This window comes from Halyomorpha halys, unplaced genomic scaffold (genome assembly GCF_000696795.3).
Source record: "Halyomorpha halys isolate HHAL.00 unplaced genomic scaffold, Hhal_1.1 Scaffold152.1, whole genome shotgun sequence".
NCBI lineage: Eukaryota > Metazoa > Arthropoda > Insecta > Hemiptera > Pentatomidae > Halyomorpha > Halyomorpha halys.
This window is the reverse complement of record NW_027109315.1, coordinates 965,775-977,331: the sequence shown is the minus strand read 5'-3', so window position 1 is coordinate 977,331 and position 11,557 is coordinate 965,775. Positions and strand designations below refer to the sequence as shown.

The 11,557-nt window shown below is 30.3% G+C and overlaps 1 protein-coding gene across 1 annotated transcript; it reads right to left on the bottom strand.

Moving 5' to 3' along the window:
• Positions 1–1,160: 1,160 nt before the first annotated feature.
• Positions 1,161–9,396, bottom strand: LOC106678652 (WD repeat-containing protein WRAP73). The gene is made up of 5 exons (XM_024360546.2): positions 9,232–9,396; positions 5,717–5,923; positions 3,796–3,940; positions 3,505–3,717; positions 1,161–2,134 (listed from the first exon to the last, which is right to left on the bottom strand). The coding sequence occupies exons 2-5, from the start codon at positions 5,888–5,890 to the stop codon at positions 1,938–1,940; spliced, it is 729 nt and encodes a 242-aa protein (XP_024216314.1). The 5' UTR covers positions 5,891–5,923; positions 9,232–9,396; the 3' UTR covers positions 1,161–1,937.
• Positions 9,397–11,557: the final 2,161 nt, after the last annotated feature.

Below are 11,557 nucleotides of genomic sequence, written 5' to 3'. Positions count from 1 at the left end.
TAACAATGATCTGAATGCTGAAAAAACAAAGGCCATTCTTATTGGTTCTAAGCGCCTCCTTCATTCCCTCCCTTACTGTCCTCTACTCTTCCTTAACAACCAACCGATTCACTTCTATCCTACAGTAAAAATCCTAGATGTCACCTTTGACCAACACCTCTCCTGGAATAACCACATTTCCCAAATCACATGCAAATCCATAACTGTACTCAAACAATTCCTAAGATTCCGTAATTCCATTCCACAGAACACCCGTCAGCTCCTAGTATCCTCTCTTGTCTTCCCCACTTCGACTACGGATCCTTGGTGTATGGAGGGCTATCTGCAGGACTAGAGTTGAAACTGAAGAGACTCATGAATTGCTTTGTAAGATTTATCTTTGGGTTTCTAAGGCGCTCTCAAGTCTCCCATTGGTATACCGAGTTAAAGTGGCTCTATCCAACCTCCCAAGGGCAATACCTCCTTGGTGTTTTCCTATTCCAAGTTCTTAAAATTAAAAACCGACCTATATCCTAGATCTCCTCACTCTTCGTTCATCCATCCTCCCATTAAACATCAGATCCCAACCGATTGATTTATATATGCCTACCTATAAACCGCCTTCTTTAGCAAATCCTTCATCATACGTGCAACCTCCTTCTGGAATTCTCTTCCCATCTCCATTCGCCAGTCCTCATCCATTCTTTCCTTTAAACAACACCTATTCCTCCACTTATTATATAACCAAACCTCCACATCATTGTAATCAAATAAATAGGCATATATTGATTAACATTGTAAACAGTAGTAAAGCCAATATACCAATGTAATTTCATTCTACTATCTGAAAAATTTTAAATGCTTGCCAGATAAAAATCTTAGTATATGAACCATGTATTTATTCTTAGGGGACATATGTCCCAGAATAAAATTGTTTTCATTCATTCATCCATTCATTCATTATTACAAGGAACCTTAAAGCGCCAATAGATTTTAATTATTCCTTCAATTATAACCAGCCATAGAAAGTTTACTTCATTTTAAAAAAATTGTAGGTTTAATGTTTTTTGTGATTGTAAATGTATAATAATTAATAATTTACAAAACAGTTTTTTCTAATTTAGATGATTTTATTTATTACAATTTTACTAACTATTGAGAAAAATAAATAATTTAAAAAAATGTGCATGAATCAATAAAAGTTCACATGAAAAATATAAGTGAAGTGAAAGAATTTACATTATATGAACCAACAACTTATAACAATATATTGCTCAAATAATTTATACTTATCATTTACATCAAGATCTTTACATGCAACATTTATATCTTTACATGCAACAAATAATTTTCTTTTAATTGTAAAATGAAAATGTAATTAAAATAACATTTTATTATGATATCACGAGGAATGTTTGTATACTTTTACCAGTGACTGTATAAGTTTGAAAAAACAGAAATTTAGCTAGTTTTAAAACATGTATGTTTGTTTTGAAATAAATCATACCTCTCCAGCAATATGTGTTTGTGTATGCCTACATGCTGAATTTTTTTTTCTTTGAAACAAAAGTATAAAATTCATCAAGGACAACTTCTTCTGAGATCAAACATAGTACATTAAAATTGATAAATAATTTAGTATTTCATAATATTCAGGATAACATTTGAATTAATAGACTCTTTGTTTTAAATCAAGGATTTTCATGACCTATTATAATGTACTATTCACACTGAAAGAATGGAATATAATTTTTACATTCTCTTCACTTCAATAACACAGTTAAGGGGAATTACAGAAGCTAATGCTTCAGTATTCATGAAGAATATCACTTTCCCGTTCCATTGCAATGGAACAATATCTGCACCTTTAATCAACTAGGTCAGGCTCCAAACTGCTTTTGAAAATGGAACAGTTCCATGGGTAACAAAGAACCACAGTTCCATCAGGTATCCTTCCATTATCTTTGCCTGAAGTAAACAAGAATGCACTCCTCTTCAGTTGCAATGCCACAGATTATCAACTTAGTGTTGATCCAATGAAAGGAAGTCAATAAATGTTTACAGTAGATAACTGATGTACATGATTCATTCCAAAATATTATTGAATCAGAAGTCAGCACAGCAAGGATTTCTCTTGTTGGGTGCCATCTTAAACCTAAAGTTAACAAAAATATTTTAATTTTTTTTGCACATAAAATTTAAAAATTGTTATTTAAACCTATTTTAAAAAAATATGATGAAATCTTCAAAATGAGAACTCTTAAAACCACATAGTAGACACAACTCATTTTTTCCCTTACCAACACTATCTTTGATAGCAGATATAATATTTTGAGTTATATTAGTAAATAATAGAAATATTTTTTTGGTAATTACTACTGCTTATAGACCAATACAACTTCATAGAATTTTTATCTTTAAATCAAAAGGAGAAGAATTAGAACATAAATATGAATATATAGAAGAAACTGAGAGATAGATGTTGAATTATGTTCAGTCTGGTCTTGAACATTTTGATTTTTACAGGATTCATTGAAGGTATGTATAGAGTTGGCAAGAAAGTAATTTCAGTTTTATAGTGTGAAATAAAACTCAAGTTTTTCTAAACAAAAAATGAACTTAAGGCAGTCCAATATGTTCCATTTTGTTCGATGACCATTAGCAAAGGGAATTCACTTCCTGATCCTCTGCTCATTCAACTTCTGGTCCTTATCAGCATAAAACTCTACCAAGTGCAATTTGACTACTACTGAAACTTTTTCCACTTAAAAAGTTTGGTAAACTTCAAAATAAATGATAATGCGATGGTACAAGGTCAACGCTAAATAGTGGATGTGACATCACCTTCCAACCAAGCTACAATAATTGTATATGTGTTGCTGAAGGTGTGGGTGGCTTCGCATTGTCGTGGAGATACATGATTCCTTTGTTTTGTTTTTTTTCTTTGCCCTCTGTTTTTATTTAGAAACACATACATTATTTACAATAATAATATTCTGTATTTATTCTGGGATTGATCCCTTTAGAATAATATACAGGCATCAAAATTAGGCATTAGAGCCTTAGAGTAAAATATAAAATAAAAATAAAATTACAAAACGTCATAAAATAATGAATTTGAAAAAATAAAAATGAACAACAATAATTAACAGAATATATAAAATAGGAATAGAACAAATAAAATAAAACTATATGTTATATCATAAAACACATAAATCCACACACATGCTCATGTATACCTACAATTGCAAAAAAAAAAATTTTCATTTATCTATAAATTTCTAGAAACTGGAAATTTTTCATTTCAAATAAAATACCTCGAAGTTTAAAATTCTTATTGTTTATACTTTTCTTAATTTGTAAATGGGGCTGAGGGTTAACATCTTAGAAAACAATTTATAAGTTTAAAAAATATTAATAACTAGTAAAACCTTGAGTTTCAGAAATATTACACCAATCTATAAATACTGAGCTAAAAAAAAACACTCTATGAATAACAACTCAAGTAAACAGATAAAAACAAACCTTGAATATTTTTTTCATTCAACGAGATAACTCCTGCTATTTTTTTATTTTTTAAACTTCGAATCCAAACAACATTAGGAAAGCCAGGAGTATAACTAGCAAGAAATTTATTCCCTTTTGAATATGACAGCCTGAATTTCAAATTAGATTTTATCTTAAATTCATCATTCATATTTTTAATTGCTGATAGTGACAGAATGGTTTTCTTCTGAACTAAAAAAAAAATGATGTTTTGGACCACATAGTTTATAGGACATTTAAAAAAACAAACCAACATGATAAATAACTAACACTCATTGTCAATAAAGAGCTGCTTTTCACTGTATTGAAAATCTATTGTATTTTCTCCCCATATGTTAGAAGATTTACTATCCAGTGTTAAAGGGTATTCAAAAGAATACAGTTTTTCCCAAGAAAGAACATCAAAAAGTTCAACCTGAAAACAAAAATTATACATCCATTATAAAAGTTACTAATGAAAATCATTTCAAGTTTAGTGAAAGAAATCAAATTATGTATAATTGATTTTTAACATCACTTTAAACAGTCTCCAGTACACTTTCTCTAATGTGTTTAAAACTTTTATATACCCTATAAATAAAAATTAATCCATTGATAATTAAGAAATTTACAGTATTCTAGAGTAGTATTATTACTATGACTAATGATTAATATATATATATTAATCATTAGAAAAATATTCCAATTTACCACTTCCCGCCCGAAGTTTGAAGTTCTAACTAACCTCTAATACCAAATATAAATGTTCTTCTGGAGAAAGGAAATAGCTAAGGCAATGAGGGTCTGTTTATCGAATTACCTAACAGCAGCCCAAACCAATGTAACAGATACAGTGGATTGAAATTTCAATGGCAAAAAAGTCTATGTTAAATATCAAGTTTCATATTCACAAGCAGAGTTGAGCAGAAATTACTAAAACTATGTATCTTTTTAAACAAAAAAAAAAATAATAGTATGTAGAACATTTAGGATTTTAACATGGATTTATAGTTTGCATTACTTGTTTCATAATTTATTTTAGTTATAAGAAATGTGGGTGCTTGCATTGTTGCAAACTGAAAAGAGAAAAAATATATAAAAAATGGAAGCTCGTAAAGTATTAGGTCTTATAACAAATACTGGAAACACAAGATATAAGGTGAGTGGTAAAACCCGACGATGATGTTTAAATAATCATTTTAATTATTTAATAATGTGTTAAAAGATGTTTAAAACTCATGTGAAGTACATAGCTAATTGTTCCTAGTGACTAAATTTAAGGCAAGGGAGGGATAATGAATAATATCAAGTGTAGGTAAAATGAATAAGAATACAGCCCCTAATAACCAGTTGCAAAGTTAACATCCTAGAAAACTTGGGAAAAACTGTTTTCTTTATATGGGTGCTGGGTAACGTGGGGATCGCTGGAAATGAACTAGCGGACGTTGCAGCCAAACAAGCACTTGCCCTTCCGGGTCAGGCACGGCCATTCTGACACCCCAAGAAATAAGTCTTCCTATAAAAAATGAAATATTAGCTAGTTGGCAAGCCATGTGGAATGAAAGCCTGCCAAGCAAATTAAAAACTATTAAACAAACCATTAAACCATGGACCACATCAAACCATTCCAATCGCAGGGAGGAGGTAGCTATAGCCTTGGGAGTTAAATACGAATTTAACTCATGCATACCTGATCAATAAGCAACCACTGCCAAAATGTCAATACTGCAACAGTGTACTTACAGTCAGTCACATATTTGAAGAATGTCATTTCTATTACATGAACTTATGTAGATTAGGAGTGGGACCGAGTGTTTCGGATGCTCCGAATGATGGCCAAAAAACCATAGAAATGGTTTTAATTTTCTTAAAAAGGAATAATCTTTTGAATAAGATCTAAACCCAAAAGTTTGTCATATGTACTAAAAAATTCTAAAATAAGTAATTATTTAAACTTATTTAGCAATTATCTAAAGAATTTCAAATCTTGAAATAGAATTATAAAGTGAGAAACGTGGGCATTGATGACCTCAGGGTTTTACGCCCAAAAGCCCCAACCAATAACAAAACAACAACCAGTTTACAAAGTAGACTTATAAGTAACTAAATCATGCCAATAGGCAGTGCATCCTTATGCAAATGACAAATGACATTACATTTTAAGATTGATAAATAAACTTCCAATAATCTTGGTATTTAATTCATAACATACCTTATCATCAAAAGTAGCAATAGCCAATACTCTTCGTTCTCGGCATAATTCTACTGCTTTTATTCTAGATGAAATGCTTGATGCCATTGAAAATTTCTTTTCACCCAGAAGAGATTGAACAACAAACTTTCCACAACTAGTCCATAAAGCAACAGTATAGACATCAGTAAACATAATACCAGCAGGACTTACTGGACATTTAATCGCCTAATAAAAAATAAAAACAGATTTATTTTGATTCAGTCAAAAGCCCATTTTTCTTTGATATAAATTATTCTAAGAAATAATGATAATAATCAAATCCAACCATCTGACTAAAAAACAACAAATTTTATCAATGGCTTTAATCTCGCTTTTATTTCCTCACCAATTTTGTTTTTTCTAGTAAGCGTAGATTATTTTTAGTTATTGTAGAACCTAAATACTTAAATTTTCTTCCTGTTACCTCTGATATCTAATAACCGAAATTGCTGTTTATACTGCTAATTATATATTTTATTTTATATTTACTATCTATTAAAAAAATAGTCAAAATACCACTTCAGATTTAAATAAAACTTTATAATACATGATGAATGATGACAGAATAATATGTTTTATTATTTGAAGGGCGAAAAAGCATCATTATACAAGCCAGGTCAATATTGATTGATCAAGTTATTCTAATCAATACAATTCATCAGTTGTTCTTAACTGGAGATATAACAAAACTCGTACTATATAGGGTTCAAGAGAGATCCAATTTCAGTCTAAAAAAAAAAATCAAGCAACAAACACGGAACTTTGTAAACCCATTTTTACTTTCACTTAATTGAAAGAAAGGAAAAGTATTGCGATTGTGCAAAATTTTTAAATCGAGTTTTCAACAGAAATACATGTTTTGAGGTCACCATATCTCAAAAAAGAAATTTGTAAAAAAATGAAATTACATAATTACACATGTCTGGGGCATAATAGCAACTTTTTGATAAAATTGACTGACAGAAAGTATCGCTTTATATAATGAATTTTCTGGAAAACAGCTTGAACAATTTTTATTAGATTCAAAATACCAGTGTACAACTAAGTGCTCTTTAATATTAGATAGGTCTTGTCCTCAATGAAATAGAATGACAGGACTGAAATGAGCATTTTTCAAAAAAATCTTCCTTTAAAGTACCTTTAATTTTGTTAATTTGGAGAAATTAACTATCTCACATTTTTACATGTAATGAAAAATAAATAAATATAGATATGAAATGATTTGATGATTAAATTAAGAAGATAAGAGAAAAAGTGTTTTCTGGTTGAAAAAATATTTCTGGAAATAAAGTATATAGACTTATCATATACCATTAGGAAGCCAAAGATTTTAGAAAAACTAATATGTAACATAAAAAATCGTAGAAAGTAATGGGGAATGATGAAAAATGCATAAATAAAACACAATTTTGACATTATAGTCTTTTCTTGTCAACACGGTGATGAAAAAATTTTTTACATAAATTAACTCACAACTCAAGCCTTTCAGTTGGAGGAATAACTAACTCCATAAAATTATTCATAGTATTTTCAAACTTTATTCTATCAAAATTTAGCTTCAAATAAATGCTTCAGAGCAGGAATTTAATTCTATTAAACTTTTATATTTTATATCTCTGTCATAATTTTGTTATAATAAATATTATTACAAGTAGTTTTCTGAAAACTGTTTCAATTACTACAGTGAATAATTTAGAACTATCTACTCTGAAATAAGCAAGGATTAATTCCAACTCTTAAGTAGACTAGTAAGTGAAAATTGTGTGATGCATGCTTTATACTAGGTTTTTCCTCTCTTTTATAAGACATCTTTATAAAATAGTAGTGCAGACTCCCTTTAAGAAATTCCATTTTTTCAGCAAAGGGGTCCCTCACTGTTTTCTTCAAAAAGACAGGCCTGAGGTTTAATAGCCACGAGGGTATTGTAGCTCCATTACAAGACCTCCATGGAAAGTTGAAGAATTTTTCATGTGGAGTACCATTAATACCTTAATAGAAGTACCACAGTACAAAAAAGAGATCTGAGAGAGTGTCGAGCTTCATTTAGGACGTTGTCCCATCTTGCTGAATTGAGAATTTGAACAGAAAAGATCTCAGTTCTGCCTACATGAAGCTTGAGCCTTGATAAGAATGGATGAATGTTGGTACACAGAACATTGAGAAGAGATCCTTAAGCTTTGATATGACTGTTCCAGCAGATACATCAGAGCAGGGAAAGGTAAATGGAAATTGAGAGATTTTATCGATAATAACCAGTAGATATTGGTTCTGTGATACAGTGGGCATTGGTCCCTTAAAATCAATGTTGAGTCTATTGAATGACTGTGCAGATTTGATTTGTCCCCCTTGATGTTTCCCAAATGAGGTTCAATTTGAATGCACACCCAACATCACAATATGACCTGCCTTATTTTCTCCAAGGAGACAAGTAGTTCACACCGAACTACAATAATACAACCTTGTATCTCCAGGGGGACTTAGATCTCCGTGCAAAGATGTTAGTTTAGTCATATCCTCTTCAATGGATATCCATATTCTATAAAGAGCATCAGCAGCTTTGGTATCTTTACCTGGAAGGTAAAAATATCAACATTTTAACTAAAGAACTCTAATCGCAACTTCATAATTTGTTCATTCTTAATTTTACTTGCATTCTTATTGTGTAACATGAAGGAGACAGATTTTTGATCCACAAGCAGAAGGAAACGTTCATTCAGAAAATAATACCTCCACTTCTTTAAAACATCAACGACAACACAGGCTTTTTTTTCTATCCATGAGTCTTGTTTGTGATATTTTGAAAAAGAGCAGGAAAAGAAGGCAATTGGACGGTCATTTTGTGAGAGAATTGCTCCTACAACGAATTCGGATGCATTGATGAAACCCTTTAAATTTTGTTCATGTTTCTTTTTTGTCTTGCCATAAAACATTAGATCATTTAAATAAACATAAGACTACTTTAGATCTTCCATGCTCACTAGGGCTGAAATTCTCTTTGAAAGAATGGAATCCCATTAGTCACTCCAAAGGGAATTCAGGTAACAGCCAAAGGCCTCCACATGCTTTGAATGAATTATAAAGGGTTATCCTTTATTGGAATTGAAATTTGGTAATAATGCATTCAATGAGATATAATAAGAATTGTTAGTGACCTTGTTTACTATATCCTTGATTCATAGCAAGGGAAATGTACCTAAATTAGTAAATTTATTGATAGTTTGTGAATAATCAATTCCCATTCTTTTTTTGTAGTTTTTTGATCAAACTACCAAAGGGTGTGTCGCCATGGAGACCTGCTCTCTTCAATAATAACATTTTCTAATGAGTTTTGTATTCCATGCTTGATAAAGATGAGTCTAAATTTGAGTAGTGCCGGGACTTTATTGCAACTGGCTTACAGTCTGGTTTAAGGTGAGTGAAGAGCTTAGCTAGCTCTGTATTGACAGGGGTCAGGCTCGAGACCATGACTGGGGCCTTTCTATACTGAATTTTACCTCTGAACTGGAGTGACGTTTTAGAATATCATGGCTGATTTTGTTATTGGCACACAGATTAGGTAAAATGTTGAAAATAATGTCCCCATAAAAATGATCTTGGAGAGCCAGAGCTACATTGCAAGTAATAAAGGATTGTATATAAATATAATTGAGTAATGAACATTAATAAGGTATTTTGAACTATAGATTCTGATTTTTTTAATTAATATATGTTAATATTTTTATTTGTTTATTAAATAACTTATCCTTCAGTAATTTGACTTATTAAATAAAGAAATAGAAGCATATTTTTCAAGGTAAGATGAAAACCTATTTAAAGATTCAAGATGGTGTGAGCACTTATTTTTAGCAGATCAATGGGTTGCTACGAAAAAATTGTAAGAACAACTGAATTATACTTTAATGCAACATAGTAATGCAAAACTTAATGCTTAGTAAAGTTTCAAAAGCTAATCTTATTATGAGAGATTTTTATGAAAATTAAAATACTTTATGTTAAGTAAAAATTATTACAGAATGAATTTTCCATGTTTCTGTGCAATAAGAAAACAAATAATCAGATCTAATAACTGAAAAGTAGTCAAACTCTGGATTGAAACAACAAAGATGCCTTCTAAATTCGTCAGAAATAGGTCCTTCTAAGTAAATCACATCTTTTCCAATCCTGTACACACCAATATACACCTAAACAAATAACAAAATATAAAATAAACAATTTATCAATTAAAAAGGTGGACAAAAGTAATAAAAGTTATTACATATTATAACAAATAGAAACAAAACAAATGGCACTGAAGTAATTTTTAAAAAAATCAAGAAATTGGGCCTGTGTGAAAACTTAAAAAATTGGGCATTCATAAAGAGTCACTTAAGTGGATAAAATACAAGAAAAATAAGGGACACAAGTGCACTACCACTTTTCTAAAACTGAATTTTTTTACGTTTGTAGGTTATTATTTTTTTTATCTAACATTGAAAAATAACCTCCTAATATACTTGCAGTTAAGTAGTAAAATTTTAAGAAAGTAGAAACTCCGAAATAAATGTGTGATACTCTGTGCTCACTAGTCAATGGTCAAACATTTACTATTAGAATAAATAACATAAATTCCACCATCACACAAATCTATACTGGTACTCCACAAGGTTCTGCTCTTTCCCCCATTCCCTTCGACATTTATCTGTACGATATCATTCAGTCTACACATACCTCCATAGCTATGTTTGCTGACAATACAGTGGTTTTTTCTCAACATAGTGATATTATATTGGCCAGAAATATGCTGTAGACTCACCTTAATGATCTATTACAATAATTCAACAAATGGATGTCGCAGTATTAAAAAATATATTTAAAAAATTTTTACTCTTAGATGTCCATCAGACCAAGACAAATTTTTTCTCAAACATAAAAAATTGCAAACGAGAACCTGGGATTTCCAACCAAAACACAATTTAGAATTTGTTGTGGAACAAAAGATATTTTATTTTTAATTTTGTTGTAAAATTAAATTAAAAAACAATTTAACTATCGTCTTTATAAACTTTTTAAAACTTTTCAGCTTCACATGCACATACCACTGTCAGGAGGTGTGATGCCGTTAAATGTACCTCATAGGAGATACATTGAGGCAGTGTTTTCCTCATCATAAGATACTCTGGAGGTTAGGTCTGTTAGGAATCCTCAATTCTAGTATTATTGACACAATATTGAAACCCAGTAAATTATTTCATCCTTTTACCTAACACTGCCTAATGTTTAGGGTTTAATATAAATTTCACAAATTTAATTAATTCTATAAAAAAGTAATAGGCATTCATTAATATTCTAAAACTGTGGGTATTCTCCTTTATGAGGAGTATAGTGGTTCCTTCATTATCAAAATATTTGTAGTACTCTGCTACCACCAGAAAAGAGAGGCTATTAGTGAACACCAATTTTAATTAATAAACTGAATTCGTAAATGGCACTCAAGTAAAACTTTACACTTAACTAGGGTGATGTAATTCCCCTTAACCTATTCTGAAACCTACACTTAGGTAAGCAAAAAGTACTTCTAAAAAAAAAAAAAAAATTATTTATTATCAGATTGACCTGGTGAATCTGTTATTTTAATGTTTTGTTAGATTTTGTAACAGTTGATAATGGAGTTGGAATAGTCTCTTGCAAAAGACAACCATATGTATGATACTCAAACCACAGAACAATGATAAATAATAAAGATCAATTATAAAAAATAATAATAGTTATAATCAAAGCAAAGGAGCCATAAGGAAGACGGTTCAGAAACAACGGAACACCTAACGGAAATAGTTAAAGGAA